At 41.1% G+C, this 20,921-nt stretch overlaps 1 protein-coding gene across 2 annotated transcripts in view; it reads right to left on the bottom strand.

Annotated features, from left to right (window-relative positions):
- Window positions 1-381: 381 nt before the first annotated feature.
- LOC145353301 (uncharacterized) overlaps window positions 382-20,921 on the bottom strand; it is a 183,282-nt gene continuing 162,742 nt past the window's right edge. For both annotated transcript variants that reach the window (XM_080203929.1, XM_080203938.1), the window contains exons 9-10: window positions 10,582-11,574; window positions 382-3,849 (exon numbers count right to left, since the gene is read on the bottom strand). In XM_080203929.1, coding sequence (XP_080060055.1) covers window positions 3,730-3,849; window positions 10,582-11,574 — 1,113 coding nt within the window. In that variant the 3' untranslated portion in view covers window positions 382-3,729. The remainder of the gene's footprint in view (window positions 3,850-10,581; window positions 11,575-20,921) is intronic.

The raw sequence follows: 20,921 nt of genomic DNA, 5'->3' as shown, positions 1-20,921 counted from the left end.
CATGGATTACCTCTTCAATATGCAATTGCAAAGCTTCCTGAATGTTACATAATGTGAACAGTGAACACAGTTCCAAACAATACTGTGAAACTGTAACAATGTGCATTATGCACAGAATGAACCTCCTATGTTTACTACATACAAGGAGGAGGTCATTCATAACAATGTCAGTTTCTTCCAGCAATCCAAAACTAATTCCACTGCCTTGCTCTGTCCTCATAACCCTGTACAGCAAATCGTCTGGCAATAGAAGGGTAACTTTCATTTTGATCAGTTCATGGTCCTCCACTAGAGGAAGAAACTAAAAACAGTATTGATTCACTTTATTTTTAATATAGAAATTAAACCTAAAATATAATACAACATATTAATCATCTTGCCAACAAAATATTGATAAAGTACCAATATGAAAGGATGTATTTTACATAGATATCAGTTTCTAGGACCACACTAGAGTGTTATTACAAGATGTTGTTATTTACACAATTTAAAAAGTAACAATTATATATCCTTTCACTCTAACATATATCCAGTATACAAATTAACATAAACAGAATGTGCAAAAGCCATGTAGTGGTTTTCCTTTACAACAAGCCAGTCATAACTGACAAAGATCCTTGGATAATGTTTCTCCTTGCGGATATCATCCATTTTACAGACTATCAATGACCAAAATCAAGATCTTAAATATGGGCATAGGAGACAATACGAGATATTGTACCAATGATGACTTGTTCACTTCTCTAACTAACAATCCCACACACCAAAGAAAGTCCCATCCTCCGGCCAAAATGTCTGAATTCCATCCAGTCCAAGGTCCACTCTTGCTCCGAGAATCAAAAAGCTGGGTTTTAAATCAAGCCAGGAGGTGACATTTTACATTTTCACCAAATGGAAACATCACCCCAAGTTATGAGGAGAAATACACTGCAGCCAAGGGGAAAACAAAAAGAATTGAGATAAAAAGTGTGACGGTTTGAAATGCGACCTGAAATATTGGACTGCAACTATCAAATGTTTAATGTTTAAGATTTAGAAACAAAATTATTCAGATAAACTCAATTAAATTCTTCCTGAATAGGGTACAGGGTAAAGCAGGTCCTGGAGCTGAGCCAAGACTATTGAAGGAGCATGAAGCATTACAACCTTGATCCCATTCCCAACGCGCACAGGACAACAATGTAGAACTATGACAGTCTCATTCACTAGGGTTGTGATGATAGCTGCTGTAAGAAGTAAGCTGAGGTTCTCTTCCACTCATGGTTTGTAGGCATAACGTTAGGGTTGATGCTGTTGCTAGGTGAAGGAGGAACACATTCACAATGTGATGGAGAAACACTCTAAAAAACACTTCCCTTTTCCTCTTCCCACCACCCTTCCCCCATATAGGAAAAGGGAGTTCCTGGAGTTGAGACAGTTATGTATTCTATTGACCTCTGAGTAGCATAGTTTTAACAAATGCATAAGAAAATATTCTTTTGAATTAAATTGTCTCAAATATTTAGAATGGAACATTGAGGCCTTGCTCCACTGAGCAGATCTCACACACAGTGGGTAACATGTAGTCAAACAGTACAAAAGGAAGCTCTTCAGCCCAGCATGCATGCACTGTCTCTTTCAAAGAGTTATCCAATTACTCATACTCCCCCACTGTTTCATCATTGCCCTGCATTTTTAATTTTTTCAAACACGTCTGTAATTCCCCATTGAAAGTTACTACTGAATCTGCTTCCACCACTTATTTCAGACACTGTATTCCAGATCATAACAGCCTGTCATTTAAAAATCGGAGGTCTTGTGGCACAGTGATGGTGTCCCTACTTCTGGACCAGAAGCTTCTGATTCAGTTCCGACGCCAGGATTTGTAGGCCATGGAAGGAGCATTCATAATGCAGCTCAACGAATAATCCTTCCCCCACTATTCCGCAAAGTGAAAAACAGCGTGTGCATGAATATGTGCTTTAAAAAAGACTTTAAAAAACTCTCCCTCTCTCCCCTATGATTTTCCATCCATTGATAACGTTCCCTAGCTACATTACACTGCACGCTGAGATTGATTAAGATGCAACATTCTCTAAATACTCTGCCTCCCGGTACATAATAACTACCATTACCAATCGTGCCATAGTCCATATGGTGCTGAGATGGTCTGGAATCTATGACCCAACAAGAAAGTAGTGCACTGAAGAAAATAAAGATGTCTGCAAGGAGCAGAATGATGTTTTATGGGAGAGTGTAGATCAAAAACCAATAACTGCTTCAACATTTTTGAAATTGGGATCTAAGATACCTGTGTTGATGGAACAGTAAATGTGCTTTAGTTCAAATAGAATCACAGAATGATACAGAACACAAGGTATCTCAACAAAGTTCACCTCTTATGCTAAATTTATCTGAACCAAATCATTCCCATTTCAGCCTTTACTTTTCAATCCCCAAGAACTACAGCCCTTACAAGTAAAACCCCTCCACAAGGCTACAGCAATTCCACCAGCACTTACCTTTGTGCATTCTGATTCCAAAATGTAGCAACTATATATTACATGTTGAATTGTTAAAAATCATCAGCTAATTATTCAACGGGGTAACCCATATTGTTATTCTGCAACTTTTTGTCACAAGCTTTTGGTTCCTTCCATTTCCTCCTCTGAGTTTTAATCTGTGCATGTATGTGGCACAGGGTCATTGAAACAGTGGCACAGGACACCTCACCAGTTGAGAGATTAGACTAAAAAGCCTGCTAAAATATTGGTGGACAGCAATCATTAAATCGGGGATCACAATTCATAATAAATAAGAAATTATGGAGCTGCTGCCACAAAACACAAATTCATACCCATTAATCAATCTTTATAGCCACTTCTCAAAGCTGATGATACCTGTAAAAATTCACAGCAGGTCTATCCTACAGCCAAACTGTTCATGAAACCAAACACAAAGTTCCTAATCAAAATGTAGAACGCCCATAACAAACTTCCTTCTAACTTTCAACATTATAAATGCCAATGTCCACATTTATAAGGGAAACTGTCTTTGTAAATCTGCCTTGCAGTCATTAGGACCTCCTGCTAGTAGAACAGTAACAGTATCATTTCTGGTGAGGAGGGTACAATTGAGTTTAAGTTTATTTTATTAGTGTCATTAACATTGCAATGAACTTACTGTGAGAATCCCCTAGTCACCACACTCTGGTGTCTGTTCAGATACACTGAGGAAGAATTTAGCATGGCCAATGTACCTAACCAGCATGTTTTTCGGACTGTGGGAGAAAACCAGAGCAGCCAGAGGAAACCCACACAGACACAGGGAGAACGTGCAGACTCTACACAGAAAGTGACCCAAGCTGGGAATCAAACCCAGATCCCTGGCACTGTGAAGCAGCGGTGCCATCCACTGTGCCACCGTGTCAAGTTACACATGGCAAGTAGTTTCCAATATAAATGTGGCCATCAAATTTGTAATGGAATTTAGGGCTTTAGAATCAAAACTAAATTATGTCTGTCTGTCCTGGTCAAAATATTCCCTATCATTCACCTAAAAAGTATTACATTGAATTATATGTAAATCCTTTAGCCAATTATGGAACAACACCAATAGCCACCGAAATATTTTTGCCCAGACTACGGTTGCAGCCAGGGAAGGCACCATAGCAATAACACCAAAGGAGATAACAAAATAAAAAGATAAATAAATTGTGCTACATTTGCTAACTTGTAATGGCTTCTACATTCACTGAGCCAAGACGGCATGTCCAGTGGCTGATTGAATGGTTTCTTTTCCATCAGTCTCTAGCGGACTGGGTATACTTTCTGCAGGACTTGTTAATATTTCTTCCAGATTGTCAGCATCCTGTATGAAGTGGAAATGAAAGAGAAACACAAAAATCAATATTAAAAGCCACATTTTTATTTGCCATGCCATTATTCATGAAATGCAGCACGAATGGTACAATAGTGTACATAATGTTTGAAGTACAGCACTATTAGGTAAATGTAATAAGTATGCATATATGTTACCACACAACTAATAGTCTCTTTCCAAGTTGTGAGCCAAATTGAATTGCGAGTAGCCAATGTATTTTCAATTAGAACTGACCAGGGTGTGTCCCTCTTCTTCTCAGCACAAACACAGATTTCCTGGATGCGGCACTCCCAAACCACAAAATCTTGCCCAAGGTTAATGGGTCCTTACATGGTCCAACCTCCCCCCCACCCCCAACCCCACCAACCTGCCTGCCGCCCGCTATGATTCCTGTACAGGGCAGGACAGGAAATTTCTCCCCAAAGAAATCCACATTTCATTTTCGGAATTTGAAAGCTGTACTCACAGCAATTTAGCAATGGCAAAAATAAGGATTTGCTGCTGCGGAAATATTGGGCCAAGTCTTTAGTGAGGAAAGAGAGCAATTTTGAATTTTAATAAGAATGATATAAGCCTTGAACTTGTGCTGTAGGATACACATGAACAGACTTAACAGATTTGTCTGAAATTACATACTCTGCTATTTTAGCCTCAGTTAAACTAATGAATCCATTAAGTATCTGATTGCTAGTATCCCATGGCACAATTTCAAGGCCGCAGATTCCTCCAAACATTCTGCTTCAACAAAATGGAAAACAATGAGTAAAAGCAGAGCAAATATGGAAAATAAATACAGAAGCAAAATCAACCTTGAATCATTAGATTTAATGTGAAGTTGCCATGGCTCCATCAATTCCATTTCCTCCACAATTTAACTCACCATGCACTATTACTATAAGCAAGCACTCTCCTGAGAGAAGTTACCAATGCCCACAGGTAAAAAGGACAGATAAATCTCTGTGAAATTTACTCCTGACCAAGGGTGACTACAAAAAATGAATCCAATCATACAGCCCACGTCACTCAGTTCTGACAAGCTACCTTCTGTACATGATTCACCAATGAAGCATCTCATTCTCCACAGAAAATTTGATTACCTGTGAAAATCATTATCTATGTAACCCTCAACCCTGCTCTAATGCATATATTTATCCAACATATTAAGGGTTAATGAATGTAAAATTAATTGCTTTTGGTGGGAGTCTATTTCACACTTCCATTACTCTGTGAAGGGGAATATTTCCTCTAAACTTTAGTTGAGCTTGAGGCTTTTTAATTTTATATATACTCTTAAATCTGCAATCACAGTCCATTTAGGCATTTGACTTCTGGTCTTATTCTGTTCTTTCTCCCCCTTTCTTTGTCAGGTTAGTACTTTTCTGTTCCATTAAACGGTTAAAAAATAGTCTCCCTACTTTGCTGTAACCGTGGGCAGGGTTTGGGGTCTTAGGTCAAGACCCTGACATCAGGCTCATATGGCGGTCACAACCCCGCATGGGATAGAAAACGGTCAACCAGCAGTGACTGGGGCCCCACTAATTTGGACAGGGGAGTGGCTTGCAGATCAGGTAGGAGAGACAAAAGGCACCTCCAACTTGAGGCAGTGTCTCTCCAACTTTGTAGATCTTTAACATAAAGCATTCCCTCCGCGGCTGGGCTGCCATGGTTAAGATGGAATCCTTCTGCAGGATGGCCTGTGGCAATAGCTGTTACAGCCAGGTGGGAGACCTCAAAGCCTGCCTGGATTACTACAGTACCCATCCCCCCAGCCCGGATTGCGATCACCCGCAGCTGATCTGGTGCCCTCACCTTGAGAGCTCTAGCCTTAATAGGATTTATCTATCCTGATCTGGATACCCAGTCGCTGGTGGGCAAATAGTTCCGCCAATTCTAATCTCACCTCCAAGAATATGACTCAGAAGCAGCATGAGTAAGATCACAGGACAGGATTTCTCTGTTTTCCCATGACTTAAGCTGCAGGTCATACTTGGGCAAACATTAATATGCATTGTTTGCCAATCCACTGGATACTTTCCATGATCCTCCCCATCATGATATGGAGTTGCCGGCGTTGGACTGGGGTGGGCACAATAAGTAGTCTCACAACGCCAGGTTAAAGTCCAACGGGTTTATTAGGTAGCATGAGCTTTCGGAGCGTTGCCCATTCATCAGATGAGTGATGATGAACAGGCAATGCTCCAAAAGCTCATGCTACCAAATGATCCTGTTAGACTTTAACCTGGCGCCTACCCATCATGGTTTGAGATTCACAGGATACCCTCCTCACCTGGTGAGAGGTTCAAGGCTTTTCAGTTTTAATATCAACCCCCCACCTTCAAAAAAACTCCCCATTGATTCAAGCTTGTCATCTTAGTTATTTTTATTACTTTGTTTATTTGATACTAATTTGAGTGAATTTTAACACTTTGTAGTTTACTGTGGCTGCTGCTTTAAAAGGTTGAATGTTGGGTTGATCAAATCCTTTAATTAAAAAGAGGATCCATCTGTTGCAAACATGTGTACAATGTTATTGTATTAAATATAGTAAATATAGTTCATTAAGGGGAGACAATGGCCTAGTGGTAATATTGCTAGAACATTAATCCAGAAACTCAGCTAATGTTCGGAGGACCCGGGTTCGAATCCTGCCACAGCAGATGGTGGAATTTGAATTCAATAAAAAATATCTGGAAGTAAGAATCTACTGATGACCATGAAACCATTGTTGTCAGAAAAACTCACCTGGTTCACTAATGTCCCTTAGGAAATGAAATCTGCCATCCTTATCTGGTTGACTATGTGGTTGACTTTCAACTACTCTTGGGCAACTAAGGATGGGCAATAAATGCTGGCCAGCCAGCAACACCCACACCCCATGAGTAAATTCCTAAAATCCATATCATTTCCAGCCCAGGAGTATATATAATCAGTCACTCGCGCAAATGTGTCGGCTCTACTTCAATGGATAGCCTTTGAGTCAGAAGGTTCTGGGTTCAAATTCCACTTCAGAACTTGAGCACAAAAATCAAGGCAGAAACTCCAGCTTGTTTCTGTCAGTGAGCTGCAGAAGTGCCATCTTTCAATTGAGATAGTAAACCAAGGCCCTTTCAGGTGGATGTAAGAGATCCTATTTGGAGAATGCTATATAAATGCAACTCTTTCTTTGATGCCATCTGCCAATTTAATAATGTCGCAAGCAATACTACCTCCGCTTTGATCACATTCACTTCAACCAAAGTCCGAAAAGAAAGAACGCAGGCAAAGATCAAGAAGAAAGTGAGGCAAAATTATAGGTACACCAACAAGCTGAAAACTAGCTTCAAACAAAGCAAAATTACACTAAAGCATCAAACAGCAAAAATAACATTAGCAGTAAGATGCAGGGCACGATATCTAATCTCAGTGAGCTGAAAAACATTAAAAACTGGAACACAGAAATCAATGGAACAGTTCACTGGCTGATTGGATTTCTTATTTAAACACATAAAATCGCTCAGTTCTTTTACAGTTCAGCAACCCTTTTCATTTAAAAAAAATGAGTTGGTTAACATAATTAAGCCTGAGGAAAGTACTAACTAATTAAAAAATAATTGAACTCCTGTAGTTAGAATGTTCAAAAATCATATCCCTTAGCTTCCAATGTTGTCTTGTGTTGATTGTGTTACCAGGTCTTTGTAATCTGAGAAAAATCAGTGATCAAACAAACAAATGGAAGGGATGTGAATGAAATACTGATTCAACAAATACTATTGTTGATCTCAACTACTTGGTGCTGGGTTGTGGGGAACCTTTAATAATTATGGATCATTCTGGAAGACGGGGCTGAATTCGGCTCATAAATAGTTTTATTCAGGCAGGTCACTTGTTCGATTTTGATTGTTTTTCTGTGTAGTTGTCCAGATTCATTAAAGCCATTATCGCATCAACCAGGGCTGAAGGTTTACACACACACTCCTGATATTTAATGATATGCTGCCTCTATCAATCAGAAAGGTCTTTTGAGGAATTAATTTGGAGGAGTATCAATTATAACTGAAGGTGCACAATCCATAATGTACCATTCTCTAGGGGGTTAAGGTGTTAATTGGTTACATTCTGAATCTACAAGAGGTCATCTTGTGATGCCCTGTCAGCCTGGTAGATGTGTTGCTTTTTCCCCAGTGCATCTTATAATTTCATTTAAAGACCCAGTCAGCATTTTCCTTTCGGCCAGCAAGACGGAAAAGCTTTGTCAGCACGGTGTCACCGTGGTTAGCACTGCTGCCTCACAGCGCCAGGGACCTGGGTTCAATTCCTGACTTGGGTCGCTGTCTGTGTGGAGACTGCACATTCTCCCCATGTCTGCATGGGTTTCCTCTGGGTGTTCCATAGTCTGAAAGATGTGCTGGTTAGGTGCACTGACCTGAACTGGTGCCGGAGTGCAGCGACTAGGGGAATTTCACAGTAATTTCATTGCAGTGTTAATGTAAGTCTTACTTGCAACTACTAAATAAACTTTAAAAACTTACATGCACCGCATCTGATCATTAATCTTAATCCTTTCCTGCCTGTATTCTGAATGGGAAACTAGGTTTAACTGGTAATACCACACTTTAGCAATATCATTAAAATGTACATTTTAATGCCTGCTTAATAAAATTAATTCTTTTCAAGTGCATTACTGGTGATTTAATTTTATTTGTCCTCCCAGACTATCTTTGAATATATTGAGGCAAGAATGAATTACTGCATCTCTTATAATTAACATGAGAGTAGTTAGGATTGTCAGCAGCCTTGGGTTTTAGAAAGTAATAAAAATTGAAGGATCTAATTGCAGAATAATGATTTCACTGCTGCAAACTGCTTATTACACTTGTCCATAGACAAAGAAGCATGTGAACAAGGGTAGGCCATTCGGAGCCTGCTACACTTTTTACAGATCAGATCTGGTCTGTATCTCCATTCTATTTACCTATTTAAGTGCAAACTTGCACTGCTGGTTACTAGTTTGGCTAAGATCAAACGTCATATCAAGCCCAAGATCAGGTGCAATGTCTTTGCTTGTCATCTTGAATTGTGTTTGTTGCTTTTGTGGGGGACCATAAATTGGATTCAATTTAAATTGTTTTTTGGAGCAAGCATGGAGATGAATTAAAGACTCGCCTGTGCATTCTGCACATTGGCTTTGCAACTTTGAGAATGGAATAATTTTGTTTTAAATCCCCAAGTGTCCAACCAGATATTCAGTGGCAGGTTATTATCCTAAAATCATTTAAAAATTGATTTGGAGAAGCATCGGCTGTGCAGGCCATCGTGCCTGTTCTGTCACTGTGAAAGGACCATCCATTTAGTCCCACCCTCCCACTCATTCATAGTCCTGCAAACTCTTCCTTTTCAGTTTTACCCAACTACATCTTGAAGGTTGCTACGAATCTACTTCCTGTTCTTTTAAAATAATATCTTTGGAAAATGCGCAATTTAGAAAGCAATTTTGTCTCAGTTGTCTTGTAATTTTAACTTCTGGTGCCAGAAAAAAAACAGGTGACAGCGAATTGACGACCTGTTTTGCGGATTACCCAATTTCTTTTGCTGAGAAAGGAAAATGTTGCAAAGTGTAAGATGGGTTATTGATCTTCTTGTGACTGATTTCTCCAACATCCTGGGGTTAGAAGCTGAGCTGAATAAGCCAAAGAAGTAGTGTGGACACAAGAGCAGATCAGAAGCTGGGAATTCTGTGATGAATAACCTACTTCCTGACTTCCCAAAGCCTGTTGACCATCTACAAAGCTCAAGTCAGGAATGTGATGGAATACTCTCCACATCCCTGGTTGACTGCAGCTCCCGCGATACTCACGAAGCTTGAAACCATCCAGGTCAAAGTAGATGCTCTGATCAGTACTCCATCTATTAACTGCACTGCAGCAACTCCCCAAGGCTCCCTGTAACGGCCTTCCAAACCTATAGCCTTTACCACCTAAAAGGAGAAGGGCAGCAGACACATGGGAACCTGACCAACTGCAAGTTCCCCTCCAAGTTACTCACCATGCTGGCTTGGAAATATATTGTCATTCATTCATTCATTGTATCGACACTACATGGACTGCAGTGGTTCAAGAAGTGGCTCACCTCATCACCTTTTCAAGGGGCAACTGTGAATAGACAATAAAAACTATCCTTGCCTGCAACTGCTCACATCTTGAGTGAATTTAAAAACATCTTAACACCCATTGTGTCATTGTGGAGGATGGAAGTTCATTAATTTGTTGATTTGATCACATTATGAGGACAACTGATTTCAATTTTGAAAACTGTACATTCTTTATATTCAAGAAAAGTTCCAGATACTTAGTTTAGGGTGGGAGATAATTGCTTCCAGCAGACGCCAGCATATCAGAGTGAACTATTCCAATGTAGTAAAGTAGGTAGAAAAACAACAGAGAAAGAATCCATATTTTTATGGAGCCTTTAGGCATCCTCAGAGTGTGCTAAAACATTTCACAACCAGTGAATTACTGTGGAAGTTTGGTCACAGCTTTATAATCAAATTTGTACCCAACATTACTGCACAAACAACAAATGTTAGATGACCAGTTCATCCAATTTGGTGATTTTGTTTAAGGGTTGAATGTGGCTTTCAGCTTTGAGAGAAATCTCTCATTCTCCTTTGAATAGTGCCATGGAATGTTTTATGGACACTTCTGAGGGCAATAGCTCAAAAGATAAAGATCAAAAGCTCATTACCTCGCTATATTCTTCGGTGGGAATCTCTTCATTCTCTTCGTCAATCTCTTCTTCTACAGAAGTGTCTTCCAGCTCCTGACGTTTGTCATCATTTTGGAATTCATCTTCTTGGCGATGAAAATATTTATCTTCATGATTTTCTTTCATTCGATCAAGGTCTTGCTCCCCTTCTTCTGCAGGGTCAGCAATGTCTTCTTTTATCTGGTAGTGAGTTCCAGTTTCTTCACTCATTGTCTCTTCTTTATCAAAAAGATCATTCTGAAGAAAATCATTTTCTTCTTGATTCTCTTCCGTTTGATCAATATCTTCCACCTCTTTTCCTACAGGATCGGAAATTTCCTCTTCTATCGGCTGATCAATTCCATTTTTTTCACCCATCATCTCTTTTTTATGAAGAAGGTCATTCTGATGAAAATCTTTTTCTTCTTGATTCTCTTCTGTTTGATCAATATCTTCCACCTCTTCTTCTGGAGGGTCATAAATTTCTTCTCCTTGATGATCAATTCCAGTTTCTTCACCTACTGTCTCTTCTTCATCAGGAAGATCATTCTGTTGAAAATCATTATCTTCTTGATTCTCTTCCGTATGATCAATATCTTCCACCTCTTCTTCAGCAGGGTCGGAAATTTCTTCTTCTATCAGTTGATCAATTTCATTTTCTTCACCCATTGTCTCTTTTTTATGAGGAGGATCGTTCTGATGAAAATGTTCATTTTCTTGATTCTCTACTGTCTGTTCAATATCTTCCACTTCTTCAGGGTCAGAAATTTCTTCTTCTTCACTTTCTTCACTGGTCTTCCCTTCTTTATGATGAAGGTCGTGCTGATGAAGATCTTCCTCTATGTGACAACTTGTAAAGGTTTCTTCATCACTGAAAACACCATTTCGAAGTCTTCGCTCCATGTTTGGAGAACCTCCATTCCCGTCGTGGCTATTTTCCTCTCTACAGAGCTCTGGTGGATCCTCCTCCTCATCTACAGTCTCTGCAGGCCTCTGAGCAAAGTAGAGGAGCAGTTAGTGAAAACAGCATAAAAGAAGCTAAAACATCTCAAGTGCCAAAATGTCACCAATCAGCAATGGGAGAGTCAAATTACTTTCTATTCAAGGATGTGGAAGGTAAAAAGGAGATTTACAAGGATGCTGCCAGGAATGGAGAATTTTAGCAATGAGGAAACCTTGGATAGGCTGGGGTTGGTAGGATTGGAACAGAGGAGGCTAGGGCAGGATTAATCAAATTATGAGGGGCCTAGCTAAAGTGGTGAGGAAGGGTCTGTTTCTCTTAGCTGATAGATGAATAACCAGTGGACAAAGATTCAAAGTAATTGGTAGAAAGAATAAAGGAGGGGAGGAGGAATATTTTCACCCTGAGGGTGATGCAATACGGAACTCATTGCCTGAAAGGTTAATAGAGGACGAAGTTCTCATCTCATTTCAAAAATAATTGGATACGCATTTAAAGTGCTGTCATCCACAGGGACCACAGGACCAAGAGCTGAAAAGCAGGATTAGGCTTGGTAGCTCGATTCTGACCAGCACTAACATAATGCGCTGAATCCTTCTGCTTCATGTATTTATATTTCTATGTATGAACAAATACACAAATCTTACAACGAGTGACTTCCGCAAAAGATTCACAAAACAGATAATAAAAAGTAAGGGCTGGCAAATACCCACAGACAAATGCTTAACACACGCATGTAACACTTTTCTGTTGGCTATTTAAATGAAAGGGCTCCTCCACTTCAAAGTAAGCAGGTTAACAATGCGTCTATTAAAATAGTGGATAGAGGAATGGCGTACCAACTTAGAAACAATTCATCCATTAATATCATCAACAGCAGCAATAACTAGACTCGCTCTTGGGTGAAGAACAGATCATCTTATATAGAAGACAAATGGATTAACAGATAATGGAGGGAGGGTCAACATGCTCTCCTGGACAGGTATGAATTGCTTGAAAGCAAATTCCCAGGGATATTCTTCCCCCTCTTCTTGTCCTTTTTTTTAACCAGTTGTGTTTCCTATCCCAGGAGATTACATCACGGGCAAAGTGAGGGAGGAGGCCAGGAATGGAGGTGGAGGGCTGGAGATACTAATGACCAGTAGAAAAATCACTAACAACTAGCTGACAGATACAGTAAATAATTATAAAGGTTAATGGAATGTTGGCCTGTATTTCATAGGTGCCAGAACACAAATGAATGGAAGTTGATTGGACACATTTAGAGAACTACATTCAGTTTTCTGCATCACATTTCAGAAAGGATATATTGGCTTTAGATGGGGTGCAGGTTCATCAAAATGATATGTGCTAAAAGGATAACAAATAGGATTGTATGCCCTTGAATGTAGAAGACGAAGACATGGTAAAGTAATATGATTAAATCATTGATAAAGCGAATTGGGCAGCACGGTGGCACAGTGGTTAGTGCTGCTGCCTCACAGCACCAGGGACCTGGGTTCAATTTCTCGGCTGGGTCACTATCTGTGTGAAGTTTGCACATTCTCTGTCTGCCTATGTAGGTTTCCTCCCACAGTCCGAAAGACCTGCTAAATTCTCCCTCAGTGTACCCGAATAGGCACCGGAGTGTGGCGACTAGGGGATTTTCACGGTAACTTTATTGCAGTGTTAATGTAAGCCTACTTGTGACACTAATAAATGAACTTAAACTTAAATATTACTCTCTCGTGGGGAATTCAGAAAAGAACGCATAATCTTAAAATTAGAGCTTGGCTGTTCAGGGTTGATGTCAAAGAGCACTCCTTCACATACAGTTTAGTGGAAATCTACAACCATTTCCTCCAAGGAAGTATTGAGGGGAGGTTCATTTCAAATTCCAAAATTGAGATTAATAGTTTTTTTATTCGGGCGGGTTATTAAAGGTTACAGAACAAAGGTGGGTAGGCAGAATTAACATACAGGATGTCCTAGATGCAACTGACTGGTGGAAGTTGTTTATGAGGTGAGTGGCCTACCCCTTGTCTTCATATTCCAGCCACAATGTGTGTGAGGCAGACCTTATCGTAAAGCTGCTCTTTTCTTCTCCATCAACTTTGTATGTTCATATGTAATAGTAATTTCTAGTTTTAAATGCTCAATGAGGAATGACACCTCTTATACTTTCGTAACAATCCTGTACAGTGTCTCAAATCTGGCTGTCCAAAAACCAGACATTTTTAAATATGCCATGCATATTTTTATCAGCTAGGCACTACACTGGCACAGTGTGGCACTTGACAAGTTATCCCTGTCGCCACTTGTGAGATGGTCTATTCCAAGTGACCCTTGACCTCACCTGACCCAGCTTGACCCAACCCAAAATCCGGCAAGACCTGAAATCCAGTACAGCTACAGTCCAGGGACTGTCAGCTTTTGAGATACAGGACTCAAATGCATATTCAGAGATATGCATTTTTGGAATGGAGAGAAAAATATCATTATTCATCTGAGAAGAGCAGAGCATTGGTAGATGTCTTTTGTATACTAACTACAAGTAAAGTCTTCAATAAAATTTAACGGTGGGAAATTAATTCCCAACTCATTCTGAATAAGGGTGATGTATTTTATTCATAAAGAAATATATGGGAATATTCATTAAAATAGTACATCCTGTGCCCATTTGCTTCATGTCTCAAATTTCCTGGTTACACTTAAAGATTTACAGAAATAAAGGCTCTTTGGAAATGCAATCAACTTCTCCAAAATTAGAAACTCCGGGGATCAGAATGTGTGCAGGCCCCAAATTCACTTTGCTGATCTTACTTTAGAAAAAGGACAAATGTAGGTCTTTGACCTGTAGACTGAACAACCATTCATGAACAGGATTCTCCGATCTTGTCCAGCTGCAAGTGGGGACAGAGAATTTGGCATCCCAGCCAAAACTCCATTCACTTTCGGTGGCACCGGAGAACCCCAGCCACGAACGAGGACTGAGATTCTCGTCACATGTCTCAATGCACTCATCCATTACTTACTTAACAACAACCAGACTTTGGGTCTTTGCAAGGACACAGCTTCATTTTGGCAGTAGGATATATTATGCACAGCGCTTCTTCAATGAGAAAATGAAGTGAGTGTAAAATAAATACAATATTGAACAAATTAATTATTTCTATATTTAAAGTCCTGTATGAACATTCATCCCTTGTCCAAGATTTTATTTCATATTGTCAGAACATTGCCTTCCACACTCTTCCCACTCATACCATCACTGTGACTTGTACTGCTGGCTGAAGCCTACTTGATCACTGGTAAGAACCTGCTGTTTTTTTGTTTACCTGCTAATTGTAGTTATTACTGTACAATGGCAGACCACTGCATCCACTGCCGAGAGTACATAGTGTATCTACAATGTGCATGAAAGTAGTTATTAACATAGTGACAGTAAATGACACCATTGTGAACCCATCAATGATTGAGGTGAAGCGGCATACTGCGTTCACACACATTCTCACGTGGGTGCTCCCAGTGTTGCCTCAGAGGAAGTGTAACCCAGTCGCGCACTTCTCCAGCTATACGGCATCGCAGAGTATGGTGACCATCCTTGTCATGCAGGAACCCTACCTGAGAGTATGGGCTCTGAATTTCTGCAGGGCTAACAGTTGTCACTGTGAAGGTACTACAGACGAGGGCTCTGGTAGAGGGACCAACCTCGAGAATCCTGGGGCAGCTTCAGGCAGGATAGATGGAGCTGGGGGTGCAGCAGGCATCTTTTCCAGCCAGCATTATGCCACCAGTGTGAATGTCCTGTGTTAGACACACAGCTCCTCACTGCATGGACAGCATCTTGGACAATGGAGGGGCAGTCACGTTGATACTCCAGTAGACTTGAAGTTAGTTCTCGTGAATACTTAGAGTGGCAATAATGGATGTACTGACCTCTGAAGAAGTTCCCTGAGGCAATGAGAGCTCATGCGCGTAACATGGAGAAGCCCAACATGCTAATGAGACGTAATCCCATGAGCTCCGTCCATGAGGGACTGGTGAGTTCCATGGTGAGACAGATGCAACATATCATTGAGTGCATGCGTGATATCCTTCAAAAGGTTCGTTCTCTGAATTGCCTCCTCCAGGTTACTGCGTGAGCCTTGAACCTGTTGAAGGATATCACACATCCACTCAATGTGATGTTGCATCTGTCTCACCATGGAACTCATCAGTCCCTCACGGATGGAGCTCATGGGAACGCATCTCATCAGCATGTTGGGCTTGCCTCAAGATTGGGAAATCACATCCGAGGTCAACGATGTCCTTCCCACTACGACTCCTGTGGTAGGCGGGACGGAAAAATTCTGCTCCAAATCTTACCATATTAATTTTGAATCTTGTGAAAATCTGAATGTTGAAACAGAGAAACAGTAAAGCTGCATGGTCTGCAATAACTTTTTTTTTTAGAAGTCATTTGGATAAAAGGGAAGCGATTTCCCCAGCCAGATGTGCTGCTAAAGTACCACTGTTGGAGATTTCCTGCTGTGCACCATGGCCTCTGTAAGTCTCCGGCCACTGGATTTATGGTGCCATCAGCTCCACTCCAGAAATCGGCACAGAGCTGTATAAAGTATTATAATGAAGATCTACATCTCATTAGCGGACCTGGGGATGAAATCTTCAGCCCTCTAGAGTCTCCCCCCACCCCCCTGCCAGGAGTGTTTGATTCCAAAGGGGTTTACAATAGCTTCCCCACTTGCGGGGAACTGACAGCCCAACCCAGCTGGATTGAAGGCAGGTCGTGGAGACCCCCCTGGGGATCAGGGATAAGGGGTACCCTGGACAATGCCAGTTTTGGCAATGCTAGTCTGGCCCCGTGGCATTGCCCGAACGACAAAGTAGCAATGCCCAAGGGAGTACGTTGGCACTGCCCACCAGGCATTGAACAGTGTCAAGGGGCTGGACCCAATTAAAGAATGCAGGAGCCGTGACCTTTATATTGGGCCCAAGACTGGATCCAGTCCTAGTCATCAGGGACCACTTCTGCCTCACTTCTGGACTAATGAAAAATACCAGTGGGAGTTACTGCAGTTTTTACACAAATTCAATACTTAGAAGCACTTTCAAAGCTTGTGTTGTTGTGACATCTGAGTCGACATTTCCTGCCGATTTTTTTTTGGTTGATCAATATATTCCACCTCTTGGTCAGTGGCATAGCCTCAAACAGCTTGGAGAGCTTGTGCAGGTTCACAAGTCACAGGTCCATACACTACTTTGCAGATGAGTACTTTGGTCCACATGGCTTCATAAATGAAAACCATGGCAACCCCAAAGCAGTCACAGCAAAAGCTGAAGATACAAGGAACACACTGCAGACTCATTCTTGTGAGAAGGAACAGAATGTTCTTGCAACTCATTAAAACCAGTGAAGCTTGTTGAATGCCAATTTGAAAAACAAACTCCACAAAACAGCTGTATTAATTATTAAGCAAAGGTAAGGGAGGGAGATAGGGAGTAATTCAAGGCCAAAATTTGATATCCAGACTAAGAGTACACTGAAGTAAATGGCTGATCGACAAATTGGAAAACAAAAAATTAGTGGTTAGTGAAGGGAAATTTTCTTCACATTAAATAATCTTAATTGAAGATTACAACCAAACTAATTCCCAGCAATCCCATCTATAACCCATATCAAACATTCAGGATCCTCCGTCCCCCTTCTTGGTGCTCACCCCAAGACTAGAAAATCTCACACAAGGTCAATGGATCTTTACATGTTCTGTGCCCTGCCCTCTATCATTCCCATGGTGGGCAGGATGGGAAAATTCCACCCCCCAGAATCTACTGGATTGGCACAGTAAGGAGTCTCACAACACCAGATTAAAGTCCAACAGGTTTATTTGGAAGCAAACGCCACTAGCTTTCGGGGCTCTGTCCCTTTGTCAGGTGAGTGGGGAGTCCTGACGAAGGGGCAGAACCCTGAAAGCTAGTGGCGTTTGCTACCAAATAAACCTGTTGGACTTTAACCTGGTGTTGTGAGACTTCTTACTGTGTTTATCCCAGTTCAACGCCGGCATCTCCACAGGACTCCTATTGGATTGGTCCACGTTTACGCTTGGCAAATATTGCAGTGTGGCTGAGCACGAGATTCTCCCACTCGGTATATTGGAAGGATTTGCAGGCTGATAAGCTACCCCTTTGGCCATATTATGAATGCCTCTTCTGTGACCATCAAGTCCCAGAGTGGCACTTGAACCCAGAGCCAAAATCTTCAGAAGACAGTTAGGGAAGCTGGCTGACAAGCAATGATACAATATATTTTTTATTTATTAGTGTCACAAGTAGGCGTACATTGACACTGCAATGAAGTTACTGCAAAAATCCCCTAGTCGTCACACTCTGGCACCTATTTGGGTACGCTCAGGGAGAATTTTGCATAGCCACTGCGCCCCTCATAAAATGAACTATTTATTAATTGTTTTCTGACTCAGAGCTGAAATAATTTCTTCGATAATTAAAAATGGAGCCCTGGATTTCAAGCTGCGGAAAGATGTCTAAAATGTGGAATTGTGAAATAAAATCATTCCCAGTGCTGTGATGAAGCTGAACATTGGAGAAAACCAAATTGTTCAGCAGCAAATAACATGGCCCTCGCAGTGTTTGGAATGTCATTGCACAGAAATGGTACTGATGGCATAGGGCATCTATCGCGCGCTGTTTAATCAGATGAGAAATGGTGACTGTGAAGCACGCAAGCTTCACACAAATTTTCTCATTGGATTGGGAAACTGCGCCACCCCCACCCACCCCCGCCATGCAGCATGTTTTGGAGAGAGCCTGCCATTTGCCAGCGGTGAGATCTTGTGCTCCCACCACTGCCAACAGGTTTTCTGTTTCTCACACCCTCCACCACTGGAGAAGCCACAGCGCGGGGTCATCCTGGACTGCCAGTGGGAATGGCCAGAAAATTTTGACCAATGTCTCCCTAGCTGTTTCAATTTGTCTTATTTGTCTGTGCTTTTGAACTTGTAATTCCTTCTCAAGCTCTGGCTTTCTTTCCTGGAATTCTTGTTCCTCCCATTCCTGCTTTCTTGCCTGAAACTCGAACTCTAGCCTCTGCTCTTCTGGGTTAATTGGGTCTGTTTCAGGTCCTGGGTGAAGAGAGAAATGGTCAGCCAGCATTTACAGCAGGTCAGGCCTTTTTGCCCTTTGTTTTATGCTTAAGTTCCACCTGCTTTATCGCTTTCGGCTCTTCAACTGTTAAAGAGTTGTTAAGTTATGGCAAGTTAAATCCTTCTGTTCAAATACTGACTCCTCTAGATCGAGTCAAAGGGAAGCAAATGTGTTGGAACAGAAGCAGCAGGGGTTGATGGAATTGCATCTGAGGTCTGGTTAGGAAAAACTTTCCAGATTTAAATAGAGAAAGTGCTCAGGTATGCAGACCAAAAGTGAGGGGGATGCCTCACCCAGTTGAAGTGCATCAGGGGTATGCAACAGAGGCTGGGGCAGCCACCAGTAATGTCCCAGAGGACACGGAAAGGGTTGGGGCAAAATCTTCCTCCAAGGTGATAAACCATAAGACAAACAGCACTTGTGAAAACCACAAGGGAATTACGAGTGCAGAATGTGAAGAACAGCCTACTGAACGACCAATGGTCAGGATCAATATTCAACCTTCCCGAGTCCAGAAATTCAGCTTCAGAACCCACTGGAGACAAGGTCCTGGAGGAGAGCCCAGATACGGGGGTTCAAGGACAGTTCACCTCCCATTATTACCATAGAAATGAGAACTGTCAATGGACCTTAACCTGAACTAATCAACCCGTGGATTGTAGAAAAAGCCACCAAAGAATGAGGGCTTTACAGGCAGGGCATCTATGCAGTAACAGGAATTTGCACAGTAATAAGCACCTTCCTCCAGCAGCCTGTGATGGCAGAGTCAAACCTGGTGCTCCACTAACTCCACAACTCACCAGAAGTCACATATCTGCACGTATTAAACTTCCAAAAGTGACGCACAAAATGTTAGTGAAAATTCAAGAAAGTTTGCTGCCGTTATTTAAAATGACCACACACTCCAGGGTGAGGGCAAAGAAACATATTGATCTTCATCGCCAAAATCCAAACTGTTTACAGACAGTGAGGGAAAGGGTGCAAGGGTTTCAGTTCTCTCACAACCTTGCCTGTGACAAACAACACTCAAGAAGCTCGACATTAGCCGGATGAAGTAGCCCACTAGTTTTGCAGTGGAGGTCCAAAGCATATTGTTCTGGCATGGGTTTGGATGTGGGAATACTGACGGGGGATTGAGTTATTTGAGCAAACAAAGAAAGGTGGAATTTTACAGTCCCCATCGTATCAGAGACGGAGCTGTAAAATGCAGGAGCTGTGGAAAAGTCCATTGATTTTGGCAGGACTGTAAAATCCCACCAGCATAAAACTCCACCCATGGGACTTGGGGCAATGATAGGGTCTATGAGCACCATTAAAGTATGGAAACTTTGGAGGATTTTGGAGGTTCCAGGAATGGACAGAGTTTTACTGAAGTATGGGATTTAACTTTTCTACACTGCTCACTATCTTATAAAGTTCCTGCACCCAAATCCTCTCGCTATGAAGGCAAACATGCTATTTGCCAGCTTTACTACCTGCTGCACCTGCATGCTTACCTTTAGCGACTGGTGTACGAGGACAACCAGGTTTCGTTGCACATTCCCCTCTCTTAGTTTATTGCCATTCAGATAAAAATGTTATATTTGGTGTCAAACCTACTTCTGGTTCTATTAACAATCAGGTTACACCTTGAAAGACACAAGGCATTAATAGAAACAATTAAAAAATTCTATTATTTTTCTCTGCTAGTTTATTGAAGATGTTACATTTGTGACTATGTAAAATAATTTTCAGCTAAAAATTCTACACACATTTTAGCCACAATTTCCCAAATAATCCCATACATTTTTCCTTCTTCTTGTTCTCTGCCGATCAGTCATTGCATCTGAAGTGGTTAAATAAATGAAATTCAGTCCTTCTCCACTCCAGTCTGACAGGATTTTATTAATCTGAAAAAAATCCTCATGTACTGTATAAAAAAAGCACAAACATGCAATCTACATTTGTCACCTGTTGGCCATTAGATGAATGAAGTATTTATAATCTGGGCACTGGGGTCTGAGCTGAGAGATGATACTTCGTAACATGCAGTGTTGGCCATGGTAATATTACTCACATTTGATTTCAATTCCAAATCCAATTTCAAAGAAAATCAAAGCCAGTTCTGCATTACTGTCAATTAGATTTTGTTTCATATTTATCAATTTGTACTTATTAACAGATTGGTGTGGAAGTGAGGCCCAAAAACAAGATAATTCAGTTTATTTGCAATATTGGCTGTTACAAATTGTCAATCTAG

This window comes from Carcharhinus amblyrhynchos, chromosome 2 (genome assembly GCF_965287045.1).
Source record: "Carcharhinus amblyrhynchos chromosome 2, sCarAmb.v2.hapA, whole genome shotgun sequence".
NCBI lineage: Eukaryota > Metazoa > Chordata > Chondrichthyes > Carcharhiniformes > Carcharhinidae > Carcharhinus > Carcharhinus amblyrhynchos.
This window is presented reverse-complemented; position numbering and strand designations above follow the sequence as displayed.